We start from the raw sequence: 20,142 nt of genomic DNA, 5'->3' as shown, positions 1-20,142 counted from the left end.
GAAATCGAAAAAATTTAGTAGTTAGCCTAACACAGTCTAAATAAATGTTACATTCATATCTAATAATGAAATCATACAGTAAATGTAACACTTTACTTGATGGGGGAGAAGGGTGATTTTGAGGTTGATAAAATCGAGCTTCTCTTCAAGTGTTATATCCTTTCTTTTATGATCATCACCGGAATTCTATCACCAGAACGCTTCTTGTTGATATTCTTCTTTACTATATTCACAGTTAATACAGTACCACAAAATTGGAGAAATAGTAAGCAAAAATCGCGTTATAGCAAACAAGCGTTCGCGTTATACAAATACCGTTCCTAATTCATAAATCGCGTTAGAGCAAATTCGCGTTATCAAAACACGCGTTATAGCAGAACTCACTGTATAACAATCCATTTGGTCACAACACAAAATACCCTGTATGAATACTGGACTGTGCACTGTAAATACTAGTTGTCAATTGGGCAATATTTGAGTCTGAATGCACAATAATGAAGAATTTTGGTAATTTAGGGTGATGCACAATATCCCCCCAGAGAGTTTTGAGGTGGTTAAACTTCAGGCTGGTTAAGCTGAGGGAAGTGATTCACCAGGTGAGTACTTGGGGGGGCTAATTTTCAGGTGGTTCATAAAGGCTAAAATCATGAGAGCTTGTTTGTAATCTTGGTAATTATATTGTACAGTAGTGAAGCCACAACAGGACATGACAGTATGGTAAAGAACATGGAGATTTAACTTAGCTAACTTAATACAGTACAAAGTTATATACACAAGCTTAGGAATTAATGCAAGTACAATACAGATGAAAATCAGAAATACATTATAGAAGAGAAATTGGTTGACTGTCTTATTAGCTGTGAAGAAATTAGCATGGCCAGCGATCAATTTAGGTCAGCGATGTCTTGTATTTTTAAGTGATTTTAAATACTTAATTACCTTGTACAGTACCCTCTAGTTTGCTCTGGATGGTTCCACAATTAAGAATGCAGAAAAAATCAGTAAGATTAGAGATGCACACAGTACAGTATTTGTAAAATAGGATGAACAGTACTGTAAGTCAATAATACAAATACTGTACATAAATATATTCTTTATTATTTCTCCTGGGATTTCAAGAGCTCTGGCTTAAATAATCCTTTCTGTTTCAAATATGGAGCATAATATTTTGGATTTTGGGTAAACAGGTTAATCTTGGCTCTGATCTGCTTCCATGTGTCTTGAAAGTAATTCTTACGATCCCTTGCCATTGCCTGTGTGAGAAAAAAAGAGAAAAATAATTATAAAGAAAACTATTAAAGGAATAAATCATCATAAATATACTGTATCGTCAGTCATATATTTGTTTCTGTCACACATTATATAATTACATACTTACTCAAAATAATTACTGTACTATTCACAAAAAATATTATTTTGTATAATATAGCAAAATAATTATTCTAATTCTTATAGTTTTCTTCTTACATGAAAATACATACAATAATGATCTAAAACAATACTGTAACTTGAATTCTCTATTTACTGATCTATAAATTTTTATTGACCCTTTCACTATGGGGATGCCACTTTTTATACCCTGTATCTTATTTGGCTAATGCCACACAATTTTATTCAGCACAGAGGGAGCCCCATACACACGGGATTAAATTCAGAATTAACATCATCACAGATCAATCTCAATATGTTTTCATATCATTCATTGAATATGAAGGACTGGTCTTGAAATTGTGTTATCTAATTAAGTCAGGACAGGGTAATTCTATACAGTAAGGAGGTCTATAGGGAGAAAAAACAAGTTTCCAAGGACATGAATGTGAGACTGGGAATCTAAAAATCAAATAGCTAAATTGTTAAATTGATCGCCTTCAAATTGGATCCACCAAACAAAAGAGATACTTGGTAAAAAGGTCCTTGAAAAGAATGAAGTACTGAGAGCACAAGTATGTGATTGCTCCACAATCCCTTATTGTTTGATTGTTAGAAAACCAAAAGAGCCGAGTCACATCAGTTTCCAGAACACTTAGCTGTCACGTTGGAAGGAGGAGGAGGAACCGAGTCAATCTATACTAGTTGCTGTCTAGAGTAACTCTGTATATCCAAGCCATCAAGAAAAGAAGTGTAAGAAGCACTAATAACTTCAAGTGCTCAAGAAACACAGCACGTAAGTAAACCCAACAAACTGAGGGGAAGAGAGGAAACCAACTTAAGCTGATACAAATCCCATTCACCTGACAAGTAGTAATGAGTAATATGAATATGCTGTATAACATAACCAAACATTATATCTCCTTGTACAGTACACCAAGTGGTAAAGGACCAGTGCCAGTCTCTTCTAACTCTGAATCTAAGTACAGTAGTAATCTCTCTGTTAGTTGAGAAATTTTGTGGAAAATTTCTCAGTTCTGGGCATTCGAATGTATTTCCGAGAGATTGCATCACGTACCAACACGTGCGGATTGTGTGGGTGGGTAGTCTCAGCGTACTCCTTAGCTATGATTGGCTACTACTGTCATGTGACTGCATGGTCTGCCTATGATTGGTTGATGTATCTCACAGCCTACCTCATACTCAAGCAACATGACACTCTTAATTCATTGTCTTCTTCCACTGTATAATTTTGTTCACTTGTTGCTATATTCACATATGATCTGTGTTATGCAGTACAGTACATTTCTGTATCAGGATACAAACAGACAAGAATACCATTAAACCAGCATTAATACATATAAAGTGACTGCAGTTACACATACTGTACTGTACTGTATATTCGATAAGTGTGAAAGTAATATATGTACCATACAGTACTGTACATAGCAGAGTGGACAGTATATGCTAGTGTGTAAAGGATATACAGTGTGTGTACAATCCCTCCTTCAGTAGGAAGAGGAGAGAGACAATTAATAACACCTGCTACAGGTGATGGTACAGAACAAAGACAGGTCATCCTGTATCATATCATCCTTTGGCCTGTCTACATCATATAAGCTCAAGACTACAGCATCTGCTAATGAGTACTGTACAGCATAGTGTACACAGTACAGTAATGTTTGCATAAATAAATACAGCTCTGACTGCAATCTGATGCAGAAACATTCACCAGTGCCTGGAAAAATTCTAAGGATGAGAAAATTCATCTCAGTACCCAGAAATCTCTTAAACCTGGAACCACTCTACATCAATTATTCCGGCTAATGAGGAGATTACAGTACAGTAAAGCCTCGAATAATGACGGTAATGTTTCCTCCAATATTGCAGTGTAAGGTGAATCATCGTATTGCGAATCATTAATTACCATTAAAATAAAGCAATAATAATGAGATGCATTCCTAAGTGTGACCTTTTCATGTCTTTGTGTGGCTTTTTATGCTCTTTTCCTCCCAAAACAATACAATTAATGAAAATTGCAAAATACATTGTTTAAATAATGTTTCTGAATGCACCTTATACAATATAAATGATTAATAATATGGTCACACAAGAGATGGGACTCCATTGTTTTTATTTGTGCATACAGCCAGGAGTTCGGGACAATAGTTCTACATGAGAAAATAAGACCCTGGTTGTAGCTGTAGTAAAATTAATGTAAACAAATTAATATATATGTTTTAAGTAATGGAACAATAGAAGTAGCTAACCACTAATGGTAAACAACAACAAAAATAAGATGGATTGGGACCGCCCACATATACATGCGCATTTATCTTTTTAAGAATATGTACAAAAGATTCATTGTTGTTTATTACTGAATATGCATTTGATTGAATTAATCTTTATATGTGCGAAATGAACAATACAATTCATTAATAATACGTAAAATATTAAAACACACAAGAGGAGACGATGGTTAAAACTTCTTAATTTGCACTCCCTCGAGAGACGTAGAGTGAGAGGCGATATGATCGAGGTGTATAAATGGAAGTCAGGGCTGAACAAAGGGGACATTACAAAGGTACTCAAACTATCCAACCAGGAGCGAACTCGTAACAATGGTTTTAAATTAGACAAATTTAGATTTAGGCGCGAAATAGGTAAACATTGGTTTGGAAACAGAGTAGTGGATGAGCGGAACAAGTTACCAAATATCATCATTAACTCGAATACGCTGGATAGCTTCAAACATAGGTTGGATGGATATATGAGCAATAGGCGTTGGGTTTAAATGGGACTGCCCAGTATGGGCCAATAGGCCTGCTGCAGTTTCCTCCATTCTTATGTTCTTATAAGAAGCTGAAGAAAATAAGACCTTGGTTGTAGCTGTAGTGAACTTAATGTAAAACAATTTAATACCTGTATGTATGTTTTAAGTAATGTTATTTAATGTTAATAAATTGAACACTAGAAGTAGCTAACCACTAATGGTAAAGAAATAAAGCGAGACGATTGGGAACGCCAATGTATGTACATTAAGTGTGTACATGTGAAAACATATCGTCATTTCTCTACATATAAATATGAAAGTAACACTTATTTACTTTTCATATATGTTTTAAATAATATTTACGAATGTAAAACAAAAATTCTACTCACCAATGGTGGTAAAGTCTAAAACATAAGGACAGCCAATGAATATTGTGCGAGTTTTTATTCAGATGACAGTCATCAGGTTCAACTCTGGCTGAAGCTGTAGCTTTCCATAAACCTGTTGCTGAAACTGTTACTGAACCTGAAGTTGTTGAAGCTGCTTATGATGCTGAATTTGATGGTGTAGCTGAAGTTCATGGTTTAGGCCTTCGAATAATAAAGCTGTCGAAAGAACCTTGTACAGCTGCTTTCTTTTCTCATTATAAATCTTTTTGCAGAGGTCATTTGCATTTATTTAAATTTTAATGCTTTGTTCTATTAATGGATCTACTTCAGAAAATATGTTAATTGCTTGCTCCATATAATATCCACAGACCTCTCACCTTTTTCATATCGTTTTAACACATCTAGTTTCTCGGCTAAGCTTATACACTTTCTATTAGCTTTTGAAACAACACTACCATCACTTGGTCTCTTGCTCATGTTGAATAGAGATGCAAAAATGCTGTAAGAAACCAGAAAGTTTTCTCCTTTCCCTGTTCAGATGCATGAAAACAAAGGGCCCGCCAGCTGCGATTGTTTATACTAGTGATGCTGGCGTCACTACTAACAAGCCCAGCAGCCTCTGTGCGAAAGGCATGGCAAGCCGGAAGAGATTTGCAGATGTATTCTCCTCGCTCACTGATCATACACCCCTCTATCCCTCCCGCATCCTTCCATTCATTGTATGTGAAGTGATCTCTTTTTATGCGTGTGTATTCATGCCATCCTTTTGTTATATGTACCTTTCATTATAGCATCCAAGCGTTCTGCTGAACATTTGGCTACCCGTAATACACCAAAGAAATCACAAAAGGCTGTGACTCTTGAGACAAAATTGTCAGTACTTAAATGTCATGAATGTGGTGATCACCCTACCAAGAATTGGAAAGATCTTGGTCTGGCCGCTTCTACTGTAGCCAAAATTTACAAGCATGTTAAGGACTGTGGTGTCCTTGGCAGACAGCAGTGATGAGGTGGAGAACCCTCCTCATCTCGCCGAGTAAAGCCCTTAAGACAGGAACACATTGCTATCACGTCACGTGAGCTCACGTGACCATGAGAAGTGTGCAGGCCAATAATGTGTATTATTGCATTGCTTGAGACACACTGCTGTCACGGCTGCGAATAACGCGATATCATGTGAGCTCTCTGTCAGCTCACCTCTCACATTTTCTGTTCCAGCACACATATGTGATGTGCGTGATAGTGTGAGGTTCTATTTACAGTGCTTCTCTAGCAATGGAAGAACTACTCATAGAAAACATTAAAGCACAAGAAGTTCTGTATAATACGAAGTCACCTAATTACAAAGACCATAGGTATTTGACTGGTTTCATCTATTTCAAAATGTGAACAAATTTTTGTTTTTGTTTTTAATAATGGTAATACATTGACACTGAAATTTTAATAAATGATGTTATAAACTTTAAGTGACTAACATAACATTCAATTCTGTAATAATAAGCACATTTACAGTATATTAAATATACTATTAGCTATTATTATAGTGTTCATGAATAAGCTGGTGAAAAAAAATCCTAGCTTTGTAAAATACCGTGAGGTGACGTGATACAAATGTGAATCCTACTGCCGATTTCACGGTTTTGAGGCCACGTGAGCTTGCACGAGCTCACATGACATGATAATAATGTGTTCCCGCCTTTACTCAGCCTACCCCTGCTCATCCCCAAGCCCAGACTGTCCTCCCATAAGATAATGTACCAGTGTTAGGTAGTAAATTTTAGTACAGTAGTTACTATATATACTATTTATCATTAATTAGGAAAATTTTGTTCTAGTTTGTGAACCAATTTTGTGTTTTTGTGGTATGATATTAGGGTATTTTATCACTGGAAAACTAAACACTGTTTTTTCCACATGTTTATCTACTCGTGATATGTAAATTCACCCAACAATTTTTTTCTTTCGAATATAACCAATTCGTATCTAGAGAGATACCTATATGTACTTGAGACTCCTGCTATTTTCATATGTCTAGAAATTTTGCAGAAATTTATAAGGAGTGGGAGTTTCAGTGAAAGCAATTACTCATAAACTTGCCATATTTTTAAAGGCTAGTGAACATATGTCTGCTGATTTTGCTGGGTTAGTGACGGATGAAGTACTTGACCCTAAGCATATTCAAAATACTGTACCAATGACGCATAAAAGAAGGTGGTGTAAGGCATCAAAGTGTTTAAAGGAAGACTCTGCATCCCCAGTCAGAAATATACCTTAAAATTTTCTCCATTAACCACTGTTGATAGCATCTATGACCATAAACAAAAAATTCACTACAATATATTCACCTTGTAATTATCACCATATTTGTCCAGCATTGCAGTAGCATATTCTACCTGAGCATTAGTCAAGCGTATGCCAGCAGATTCTTTACGGCGGTACTCCTCATTGATAGCCTCTTCTAGTTGTTTAACCTAGGTAAAAAATAAATCATTTTATTAGTGTACTCGGTATAATTTTCATTAAAACTTGAAGGATCATCTCAAGAGCAGCCACCCTCCCCCCTCTCTCCCAGCTTATTTCACCTGATGATTAATGCTCTGAGAGGGGGGGGGGATCAGTCTAGGTAAGGTTAAGCTGTTACATTAAGTCAGGTTAGCATTAGGATGGCTAAACTTAAGGAGAATTAAGCTAGGGCCTAATCCTCAGGTGATCACATTTAAGAAATTTTTAATACAGTAATTGTTACTAAAAGAACAATTGCCTAAAGTATCTGTATTAATAATGTTTACAATAAAGTAAATGTGCAGCACCAATTATAGCAATTTAGGTCAGTATTAGTGTATGTCTGTCATGATTTCTTAAGACTATGACTATCTCAAATTGATCATGAGATCAATATCTTTAAGTGATAGAAATGAGTTTTCATGCGCAGAAATTTTGCAAACACCGGAGCAAGGACAATGTATAAGCAAATGCCTGGATGAAATGCTATATGAATAAGAAAGAACTGCAATTTCTCGACAAATGCTTTGTGATAAGGCTAAGGAGATTCATGAGGAATTGAAAATTCCACAGCATTGTAATTTCTCTGTAGGCTAACTTCAAATGTTGAAAACACTGCAAGGCATTTAGGGCCTTAAAACCAGTGGAGAAATTAATGTCATTAAACAAAGAGGTGCAAAATTTTCATATGCCACTCACCATTCCTGCCCGGACGCCCCCAGTCTCACCAGCCAATCACAGCAGTTGACTGTTGCACACATTCTCTTACAACTCTACACTACTATTGTACATAATTTATATAATTTACGAATACAGTTGACTCTTGCTATTTACAGGGGTTAGGTTCTACAGATCCCCACAAATAGTATTAGCAGCCATAGTATTGTATGTTTGAATACTTGTCGCCTATAAACACAACCATATATGGTATTTCATTATGTTTTTCTTTAAATACACATAGAACGGTGAAAAACATTAATAAAACAGTGAAATATACTTACCGTACATATTTACAATAATACAGCATACAATACTGTATATACCGTACTATACAGTATTACCTCTCTGTACCGAAATAATTGGTGAGCAGCCAGTTCGGTTATAGGGAGCTTTTTAGTATTATACAGTAAAACGAACCCAAAAAATTCGTCCAATACCAAATTTTTTGGGGGTATGCAGTATATGAAAAAGTGTGGTATTTTTAATCCAGATAAATTGTCACAATATTAGATTTTTTTGGTTATATAAATTATAGTTTGAGAACACAAGACAAAAACATCATACAGCAGCTGTATGAATTCATCTTGTGTGATTTAAACTAAATCGTTTATGTCAATTTCTATTATATCTGAGATACAAGAATGAGTCCCAGTCTGACCTAAGTTGGAAAAATAATAATAATAAACAAAGAAAGCTAATGGAATCCATCAAGAATGCATGGCCATTGTTGTTTGTTTGGATTTCAGTCAATCGGAACAGTGCACAACTCAAAACATAACACATGTCATCAGTCAGTTGTGTCCTGTGTGATGGTTTTGTATGTTGCCATTGTTACATGTAAAAAAAAAAAAATAAAAAAAAAATAATAAAAAATATAAGTTGTTGGAAAATAATTTCATCACTCTAATGTGATCTAGAAATAAAACAAATATCATATAAGACTATAAAATGAGAAGAAAAAAAAGAACATTGTGTTTACTCTCTACAAGAGGTGAACATATGTGTCATGTCAGTGGATGGTTGTCAATAGTGTGTCTGGAAACTTATCTAGTTAGGCATATTTCAGTTTAAACCAAGAACTGAAACACGTGCATTACAGGTTCTGTAATGAGAGGATGTGGAAATGTAGTATAGTGGAGATGATGTGGATGTGTAATGAAGATGATGTAAATGTTAAGTGGAGATGATGTGGATGTGTAATGAAGATGATGTAAATGTTTAGTGGAGATGATGTGGATGTGTAATGAAGATGATGTAAATGTTAAGTGGAGATGATGTGGATGTGTAATGAAGATGATGTGGATGTTTAGTGGAGATGATGTGGATGTTTAGTGGATATAATGTGGGTGTTTAGTGGAGATGATATGGCTTTCATTACTGTATGTTTCATTAAATAAGTTTTAAAAGGTTTACTAAATAAAGATCAAATAAAGAAAGACGTCTTGCTGATGAAAAAAGTATCCCCCCCCCCATCAATAAATGCCGGTTACTCTCAAGATGTTATGGATGGATGCCAATGGATTGTTTAGACAGACAGTATTACTAATTATGAATTATAATAATAATAAGAAATAATTAGTTTAGCATGTAAAAATAATTTAATGAATTGGGAAAAAAGTCAGGTAATCAATATATAAAACTGAATTTAAAGTTATGATGATGTGCAAATACAATGAGACCAATGATGGATGCAACTTACTTGACCTTGACTGTGTATCACACAGATCACATCATATCCACTAAACATCCACATTATCTCCACATCGTATCCACTAAACATCCATATCATATCCACTAAAGATCCAATACAGTTCACACCCACACAGTCATTGAGGTTTATATAAGATTTACAATTACGTATGCAGTAGGGGGAACGAGGAAAGTTACTCCCATATCTTATTTTTTGGTAAATTCAATTACTACTACCAAACCATACATTCTATAGGAAGACCAGAAATACCAATCTATTAAAAAAACTACACATTACAATACAATTGATAATAGTTACAGTATAGCATATGTACGAAAAAAAGAAACAAAAAATGTTTGCGCTTTTACCTTTCTTTCTTTAGTTTTTCATAATTTACAGAAAAGTATTAGTCAGCAAAAATCTGCTTGCATCATTGGCAACCTCGTAATTTTTCACATCTAATGGTATGTCCTGTACAGTTTTGCACAATTCTGGCCTGGGAAAGTTTTTGAGCTAGAAAGTGAGGAAGACGGTTTTGGTTTCGTATTAGAAGTAAAAAAAAAATCTGTGTTTTATACTTCATAGGCAGTTCTGATATTGGGAAAAAAAAAAATATAATATAATATATATATAAAATATATATATATATATATATATATATATATATATATATATATATATATATATATATATATATATATATATATATATATATATATATATATATATATATATATATATATATATATATATATATATATATATATATATATATATATATATATATATATATATATATATATATATATATATATATATATATATATATACACAGTACAGTACACTACAGTACACCAAGCTTGGTACAATTTCTTTTTTGTAATTTCTAGTTCTCGTACATCGGTGCATCATAATTGGGGATCACCCTGTACGTATGTAGGTAGGAGGTAGTAAGCAGCTATCAAACAGGGAGGTACTACAGCCTGGGAAGATATTGGGAGCATTATGTGTTGTCTATGGTAGACCCTACTGTCTTATGGCAGCACAAAAATTGTAATAATAATAATAATAATAAATAATAAAAATTGTGACCAAGTTCCAGGTTGCTGATCTGACTTTGTGTCTCATTTGCACACAATTGCAGGGTCTCAACTGATTCTCTATACTTTGATAACACAACATACATATATTGTTTCTCACTCTTGATCTTTTTTAAATTTTTGTATTTCTTTATAATTATTATAACATTATTACTACTATTATTATTATTATTATTATTATTATTATTATTATTGCAGTGTTGTTATTTTTATTATTATTATCATTAATATTTTAATTATATTTTTGTATTTTTTATTATAAATTTACTTACCTGAATTATTATTATTATTATTATTATTACATTTTCTTCCCCCAGGCCCCGATGTGGGTCAGTGACCTGTACCCGGGTGGGCTAATTCCCATTAAAAAAAAAAGTATATCTAAGATATGCGTATGCACAAAATTTAATAATAATAAAAACATCAACAAACTAATGCATCTGTTCCTCCTCTGTAACAAAGCCCCCAGCAGCATCTTTAGTAAAATTTTAATGTCAAACAAAATGCTATTACACAATCAATACATAAACAACTTTGCTTACCACTTCTGTTGGTTTCTCCTCTTTTCCTCTTTTTATTCTTTTTCTTGGTGGCATTTCAGATGTCTCTTCATTTTGTGTCTGTAAATCAAAAGGAAAAAATTAAGATTGTGTTAAATTGTACTTACAGAAAACCCAAGGGATATTAGCAGTAGCAAATGTGTTCATACAGTTAGTGTACTGTTATGTACTGTAGCTGACCATGTTACTTGTGGACCTTAATGCCTAGGGAATAAAACAAAATCAAGGTTTCATCTCAAAGCCATGAAATAACACCCGGGCGACACTTTCATCTAGAGAGGAAATTTGTGTCACTGCCCACAGCCAAAACAATACTCACAAGTCACCCCATGAGCCAACCTGTCTCATGCACAACTACCTAAGGCTGACTATCATGATGTGAGGAAAGAAGGAAGGGGTTGATGGGATCTGAGTGGCCTAAGAGATGATAAGGATAGCAATAAAGTTCTATTGCCAGTTCCATCTCAAGCTCCAACACCACATGGAAAATGGGAAATGGAAACTCTTATATACCTTGGTAATAAGTCAGACTCTCTAAGTTGCAGCGAAACTTCATGAGGTGAAGCATCAACAGGATACAGATAACAGCAAGTGGCAGACCCCCCAAAAAATGAAAGAGGTGAAGAACTCCTTATGCATTTATTGTGTACACAAGCATTTCATTATCCATTAAATGTGGTCTTGTTCATTAACCCCTGACATCCAGTACAGGGGTATTTGTTTTACATGTTTGGTCAAGATCCATTAAGATATATTAAATACACAAGAAAAGGAGATACTGTATCTTATTAAAAATAAAAAGACACACAACTTCTTTCAAATGAACGGAATACAGCCTTATATTCAAATAATGCACAGTGATAGTGATATCTCCGTTAGCCGGAACAATTGGTGCAGCTCACTTCCGGGAATGAGAGATTTCTGGGTAATGAGATGACTCTCTCAAAGCCGGGAAAAATCTCTCATCCCTGAAATATTCTAGGTAACGGAAAAATGTTCTCGGAAGTTCCAGAAATTGTCCATTACATCATCTGTCGAATCTGGAAAAATAACCCCCATCCCCAGAATTTTCTGGAATTTCCGGGTACACACTGGAAAAATTTCTCTCAGAATTTTCAGAAAATGCACCTAATTTTCATCTCAGAAACCCAGAAATTGGGACAATTTTCTTAGAATTTTCTGGAAAATCGTTCCCAAAGCTGGAATTTTCCAGCTTTGGAACGATTTTCAGAGAAAATTTAAATTCTGGCTATCGAAGAGTTCCGGGTTTGAGCGTTTCCGGCTAATGGAGATACTATAATTATACTGCTAATTTACTGCCTGCATAATGGTGACAGATTACTGAGACATATACTATTGTGCTGATTCTATTTTAATACAGTTGGGTAGTTAAGAATATCAATTGCTACTTATACTGATATATACAGTACTGTATATCTTTAACCATGAATTGTAACTGCATAAGGCACAATTGTTAATTCTGCATCAGTGACACACTACACCTCACCTTACTCTCCACGGGTACATCCCTCTCCAGATGGTAGACAAGTCCCATGTCAGCCAGGTTTGCTGGGGCTGGTTTTTTTTTGTCCCAAGCCTTCCTCACTTGTACACTGAAACAAATCTGTACCTTTTAGAGATAATAGCCAGTAAACAATGATGATGATAATGATGAGATAACAGAAACAAGCATAAAACAAAGGACATAGGCACAAAGGCTTAATAGGGGCCCCAGCAATATGCACACATATATAATAATGTGCATTTTGGTGCAATCTGTCAAGAAAATAAAACTAATTTGATGTGTGAAACTACTTAATAACCAATCAGTCAGACACACCACCCTTCTGGGTACAGGTGCCCACAGACAGCAGGGTTACATTCCTGATATGTTGTCCAAAACTCAAAATTACATTACTCAAAACCTAATTACTCACTGACTTCCATTATGTTTTCCAAGAAACTTTCTAAAATAACTCTTAAGACTCTAAGTACAGTACACGTATACACTTATACCCAGTATCCCCTTCCATATTCTTCACTTCGGTTAACGAGCAATCCCTCGATTAACGAATTCCTTACGAGCGCCCCTCAACATGTTTTCGCTTGCTCACTAGCTGTCATGTTAGTCCGCCAATACAGTAATCGGTTCTAAGGCTTAAATTCCTTACCATTTTAGTAATTATCAAGAAGGTTGTACTATTCAATCATTTTAAAAGTTTTATATTAAATTTTTTAGTCATTTTAACAAGTACTGAACATAATTGAAGTGCAGGAAACTAGTTTTATGTGCGCCAAACAGCCACTCAACACACCAAGCTTGGTGTCAGTTTGTTTACAGGTTCAGAGGAAGGAACATCTTGTTTGAGACTCTTCAACATAAACACTTTTTTTCTGTGTTTCCAGTCAAATTATTGGTCATTTTGAAATATATTTTACATATTGATAATATATAGTGCAATGCAGTGTTGATTTAAAGAAAATAATCTTGAATTACAGCAAGTGAACTAAAATTTTATGGGTGAAATGGCGGCATTGGGTGACCTTTCTTCCACCCCAATGCCTTCTCTTCTCCCTTCTCCTCCACCCCCATTCTAATTCCCATCATCATCATCATCATCCAAGAGCCTTCTACATGCACACCTCAAAGTAAGTGTACTTTACTGCATTTATTTTTCGTTTGTATGTAATTTTCGGTGAGTTGGAACCAATTACCCAAAAACCCATTGAAACAATAGTTTCGGTTAACGAGCAACCTTCTGGAACGAATTGTGCTCGTTAACCGAGGGACCACTGTATTGAATTTAAAACCTTATGGAAAAATTAGGGTATGGTACCATTGCTACCAGGATTTTCATATTTGTCATAATATTTTAGATTAGAAATGATAAATGTTTCAGAGATGGTGTTGATATTTATATGGAGTAAGTTTATTGTAATAAAAAGTAACAAATTTTAAAAAATAATTGTTTTTCTATGTACTGTATAATTCAAGTCTGAGTATGTAAATAAACATGAAAACACATGCTTCCCATGGAATGTAAATCACTCAGGATATTAGTCTACCCTAGTAAAACCATTTTCTCTAATACCTGTACAGAGCAAAATAGTAAAACTTACAATCGTCGAATGTGGCTTAAAAATAAAGAAAATATACCCGGTAATCTATAACTAAAAAGTAAGAAAACCGAAGTGCATGGGTGGGAAATGAACATATGTGTGGAGGCAGTGAGCACTGAGCTGTAACTACACCTTGACTTGCCAGTTGGCAATCTCCACCCACTCAGCTCCTCCCCAAAATGTGGCATCACAGAATAATAATAATGGTTGCCCCTTGTGTAACGAGGATGGCCGGCCCAAGGGCCACCTAGGCGTGAATATGACGAAGAAGTAGAAGCTGTCGCCAACACAACAACCACACCCTAAGTTAACGAGCTGCATGACCCAGTGTCAAGGAATACTGTAGTCCGAGAAGACCGGACAAATCGCCAACTGCAGTGGCTAACCATTACCCTGGAATATGATCCATAAATCGATTAAAATCCAGGTCCCTAATTACTTTTGGGTAGACAAAGGCGAATGGCGTAAAGAAACTTGCCCATAGTTTCACCCTGCCCAGGGTTCGAACCCAGGTCCGTTCGCTTGTGAGGCAAGCACGCACGCACACCACCCCCCCTTGGAGTCAGCTGGTGACTGCCCAGCTGATCTGTGTCGCATGATGACTCAATTTGGCTATGTTTGCACTTAGACAACAGATCAGTGCAGGAAATATGAAGTTGTTCGCAGTCGCATTTCCCGCCTCTGCTGACGGCCGTGTTGTATATATTTCAATGTGATTTAAATCTTTTAAAATGTTAGTTTTTGTAAAATGTAGTATTACTGATATGTAATTTGTCTTAATATGCCTTATTGTTGGTAAAAATAAGCATATATTAAATGCATCCTCCAAAAACGTGAATTTTCTACCAGAGTTTAACAGTTAATTCATGCATAAAACTTCTCATAAACTTCCTACGTACTTACGTTTGAAATAATGAATGTATGTATCTTTATATAATTTAACTAAATATCTTTCTCGTCAGAAACGGTCACCCCAACGAATATGAATAAACTCATTTAGAAATACATCATTACTTCAGGACAAAATCGGACAGGTTTGAAACCGCCAATCAGCTGTAATTCTTGAGAAGGGGGCGGGGCATCTTTTCTCAGATGAAAAAAAACGCACTATAGTATGAAGTCGTGTGAGAGGTGTCTGGTGTGTTTAGGCATGCTAGAAATTTAACATTCCTCAGGAACTTTTATAATGGTTACATTAATATTATATTAGATGCTTTTAATACTATACTGTATTTATATTGTACAGTACATCATATTTGGGTACTGTACATACAGACTAAGTATAAAACAATCGACGAATCCATTGTTTCAATGGGATATTGGGTAATTGGTTCCAGCTCACCGAAAAGTACATACAAAGTATAAAAAAAAATGCAGTAAAGTACACTTACTTTGAGGTGTGTATGTAGAAGGCTCCTGGTTGATGATGATGATGGGAATTAGAAGTGGGGGTGGAGGAGAAGGGACAAGAGAAGGAAGTGGGGATGGAAGAGAAATCACCCCATGCTTGATGCCGTCATTTCACCAATAAAATTTAAAGTTCACTAGGTGTAATTCAAGATTATTTTCTTTAAATCAACACTGCACTGCTCTATATATTGTTAATATGTTAAATAAATTTCAGAATGACCAATAATTGTACTGTAAAAACGTAAAAATACTCCGTGTTCAAGAGACCCACAAGCAAGATGTTTCCTCCACTGAACAGAGTGAAGTGGCTGATGGGCGCACCAAAAACTAGTTCCCTGTACTGCAATTATGTTAAATAAGTGTTAAAACGACTAATAATTTTAATATAAAACTTGGAAAAATATTGAATAACACAACCTTCTTGATATTTACTCCAATGAAAACGAATATAAGCCCTAGAACCGATTACTGTATTGGCGGACTAATCTTCCAGCTGGTGAGCAAGTCAAAACATGTTGACAGGTTTTCGTATGAATTTCGTTAACCGAATTTTTGTTCGTTAACCAAATTGAAGATTCTTATGGAAGGTAATTCGTTAACCGAAATTTCGTTAACCGAGGGGCCACTGTATATGGTACAGGAAATCATATCACCATTTGGCCTGCCTGTAACACAAACTTGTGATGACAGCATGTACTGGTGAGTACAGTATAGTGTATACTGTACTGTAGTATATTTTGTTTATTTACAATATACTGTATGTTAAGAGTAGTGTTTACATGAATAAATACCACTCTGTGTCTGTCTGACTGCAGTTGAGACTGTGCCAACGGTGCTTTTTGTCTGATGCAGAAACATTCACCAATGCCTGGAAAAATTCTATAGATGTACAGTATGTTTTTCCAGGGAGAAGAGAATTCACCTCAATACCCAGAAATCTAACAAACTAGAAGTCATCACTGAAGTATGTTTTCTGTAGAAATTACATGTTATTCATTATTATACTGGAACCTTGTGTTTGTGTGTAAAATTTTAAAGGATGGGATAAGAGATAAGAGAGAGGTGGGTTGGTATGAATACTGTATCTCACTTCCCTGGGAATTAGTTTCTCTTTCTATCTTTCTCTCTCTTGCTCTGTATGTGTGTATGTGTGTGTGTGTGTGTGTGTGTGTGTGTGTGTGTGTGTGTAATAATAATAATAAACGGTTTATTAATAGAGTTGCAGCCGGTGGCTGAAAATATACAGACTTACATTTGATTTAGACATAATGATATAATAATGTGTGTGTGTGTGTGTGTGTGTGTGTGTGTAGTTTGCCTAATTCTGCAGTGAGCCAAGCTAGGTAACATGGGCTGGCTTGTGATTGACTGGACTCCCAATAGCACAGCTGATGGCCAACATGACTGGAACAGCTGCCATGGATGATATTTTTCACTTCATGAGGGTTTAGGCCTGCATGGGACCTACAAATCTCCACTGCCATTTATAAAAGGCATTGACACTTTATGGGTTAAACATTTGACAAAGTCCTATCAAATCAGAGCCTGGTGGAATTGTACTGTAATCATTATGACAATACTTTTACCTGAATAAATATTTTGCCTTTTACATCGTCCTTGGTTCTTTGTTGTCATAATACACATACTGTAGCTAAAGTTTTAGTTTTAACTCTCCATATTTTGATAATTTTTTATAAATTGAAAGCAGAATAAAAACATTTCCATAAGACTGAAATCCAAATTTTACTCCCCACCCCACAAGAACCTTTTCTAACTGTCTAAAATTACCTAACTACAATACTGTATTTTTTAATTTATGTCACAAAAGCAACTTTATCGTTAGTACAATCTTGATGTTGGCAGATATGACTTTCAGATATTTGGGATATGTGAGAATTGAGAGAGAATTAAGAAAAATCATTCAATCTTGTTTCCCAAACTCATTTATTTAAATTAGCAATGAGGAACAGTTGTGCAAACCAGTTTGATATCAAATTTACATAGAAACAATTTTAGAATCCAAGCAAAAGCAACTTACCATTCAATGTGTGGGTTGATTTTCCGGTCCATTTTTTTTTCTTTTCTATTTGAATTTGCACGATACCGATACTTCTTTCGGTTATTTCTCCTTGTTCTAACCCCCATTGTTCAAATCTTTCTGAAAATAAATTCATATATAATATGGATAAAAAACACTCCAATAAACTTTCTTTGCATCTTACTCTGTACAACATGTAGCAGGGACGGATCCAGGGGGGTCCTAGGGGTCCGGACCCTCCCTTTTCATCAAAAAATTCCAATACTTTTTCTTTAATGTAGTATTGTACTCAGGCATTTTTGTACAGTAAAAAGTAATTCTTATTGACCTCAGAATATCTCTTAATATCAAGTGCACATGGCTTCAAAATGGCCTATAAATGCCCATGATATTGGTCAGATTTCAAAAAATTTCCTGCGAGGGCATACAGCATCCTCCCATAGCCCCCACCCCCAGCTGGGTGAGCTCGCTGTGGTCGCCAGGTTTCCCTACCCATAACTTCTTGGACCCCTTCTTTTGATATTCCTGGATCCGCCCCTGCGTATATTTTCATAAAAGGTAATGGCATAGATAGACCCATAAGACGCTACATGAGACTCCCCACAAGATACCCAGCTCATGCTTTGTGTATTGAACTTAGTATGCGAATAAGATATGTGGGTATTGTTTCTCAGACAAATTTAATATATTCAACAAACAGAATAAACAGTCTGTACCTGTTATTAAAACAGTAGTAGTGTAGTACTCTTCACAATCACAAGCTTCACGTGGAGCTGTTGAGTGTTGACAATGGAAGCTGAACTATAGTTCCTGATCAATAGAGGTATATAACGTAATTCTAATTTTTATATGGAAGTTGAACACGTATATTATTCCATTAGAATGACTTTAACAGAATAGAGAAACCGATTTATAATATGAAAACTTGGGGCCTTGCATTTAAATAGTTAGGTCATATACGCTCGGCGCCCAGGAACATATAGGAAGCAGGTCGGTCGTGTTCCAGTGTCTTACCATAAATGGGAGTTATCCGTCTGTTTGAAACATTCTCATTAACTTTAATTGTTGATAGACTAGTGTAACTACTAACTTTTGTTTACGCGCTTAAATATCATATTTGTTGAAGCGTACTAATAATAATATAATGTCCAAAAAGAGACAAATTTGTTCACTAACTAAATGATGATTCTCTTGGAATCTTCTTACGTTGTGACAGGCCCCATGTTTCTGGCGAGTTTGCCGCCCTTTGGACGGAATTAATTAACTAAAAAATAATTGACTATGATGAGGCTTCAAAGAGGATCTTTCCATTACTTTACTATTATCATCTTTGCCACTGAGCCCGTTAGCCGCTTGGGCCGTCTATCACGTCACGTCTCTGGTATGCACTACTGGGAAGTTGCGAACTTGGAAAATGCATGTACTAAGAATGTACTGGCCTCAGATTTTTTTTAAGGGGATTAGCCTACGCGGGCACAGGTCACTGACCCACATCGGGGCCTGGGGGACGAAAATGTAATAATAATAATAATAATAATAATAATAATAATAATAATAATAATAATAATAATAATAATAATAATACAAATAATAATAATAATAAATACTAATATTAATACTACAACTACTACTACTACTACTAATAATAATAATAATAATTGTGTGTAAATGAGGCAGAAAGTCAGATTAGCAACCTGGGACTTGGTCGCAATTTTTGTGATGTCATATGGCACACACACACACACACACAGAATCAGTGCGCCCTTTTACACACACACACACAGAATCAGTGCGCCCTTTTACACACACACACAAGAACGAGCGCACTAGTCATTTCGCGTTCGCAGCTGCAAACCTTGACGCGCCTAATGTAAACAAGTTATTTTCCCTACCTCGATATTTTATTTTATATTATTATCCTCATCATCAGAAATTGACGCGCAAGGTTACGCTCTAGAAAAGGTAATTAATAAAAAAAACGCCGAAAGTGCAAGTGTGGCGTGGCATTGACACAAAAAGTGCTAGTGTGAATCCGTGTTAATGCAAGAACTTTAGTGTGACAATTGTGAACTTCAAGGGCAACCTGCCGGAGAGTGTTGTGACGGCACCGAGTGTGAACTCTTTCAAAACCAGAATTGGCCATGACTGGAGTAGGTTCAGATAAATTCAGGTGCCAGGGCGTGCCAAGTACTTGCCAACAGTGTGTAACATAGAAAAGCGATGGCCCAAGCTGCTAATGAGTCGACCAGTGGTGAAGAGGATAAAAGTACGTGTAAAATTAACAAGTGCTAGTGTGACGCCGCCTTTTCTCTCAAAGTGTAAAATAAGTGAACAAAGTGAATCTTTTTTAGTAAAAGAAAAAGTGATACATTAAGTGAAAAATACGCTTACTACATATATCAAAACTACTATATATCATCATCACAGGTAAGTTCACGATTATTTGACATACAGTATGGTATTCCTATTTTG

The 20,142-nt window shown here is 35.4% G+C and overlaps 1 protein-coding gene across 2 annotated transcripts; it reads right to left on the bottom strand.

The window, feature by feature from the left end:
* Window positions 1-657: 657 nt before the first annotated feature.
* Window positions 658-18,608, bottom strand: LOC121859684 (nucleolar protein 16-like). 2 transcript variants are annotated; one of them, XM_042356614.1, is made up of 6 exons: window positions 18,387-18,608; window positions 17,671-17,786; window positions 12,610-12,715; window positions 11,085-11,162; window positions 6,876-7,001; window positions 658-1,253 (listed from the first exon to the last, which is right to left on the bottom strand). In XM_042356614.1, exons 2-6 carry the CDS (start codon window positions 17,775-17,777, stop codon window positions 1,098-1,100), a joined length of 573 nt encoding a protein of 190 aa, XP_042212548.1. In that variant the 5' UTR covers window positions 17,778-17,786; window positions 18,387-18,608; the 3' UTR covers window positions 658-1,097. The 2 variants fall into 2 exon arrangements, with proteins under 2 accessions (XP_042212548.1, XP_042212547.1); XM_042356613.1 differs by having other exon boundaries at window positions 17,671-17,790; window positions 18,387-18,599.
* Window positions 18,609-20,142: the final 1,534 nt, after the last annotated feature.

The sequence above is a fragment of the Homarus americanus genome, unplaced genomic scaffold (assembly GCF_018991925.1).
Source record: "Homarus americanus isolate GMGI-L3 unplaced genomic scaffold, GMGI_Hamer_2.0 scaffold21, whole genome shotgun sequence".
NCBI lineage: Eukaryota > Metazoa > Arthropoda > Malacostraca > Decapoda > Nephropidae > Homarus > Homarus americanus.
Note: the sequence above shows the minus strand (reverse complement) of the source record. Positions and strands in the feature narration are given on the sequence as shown.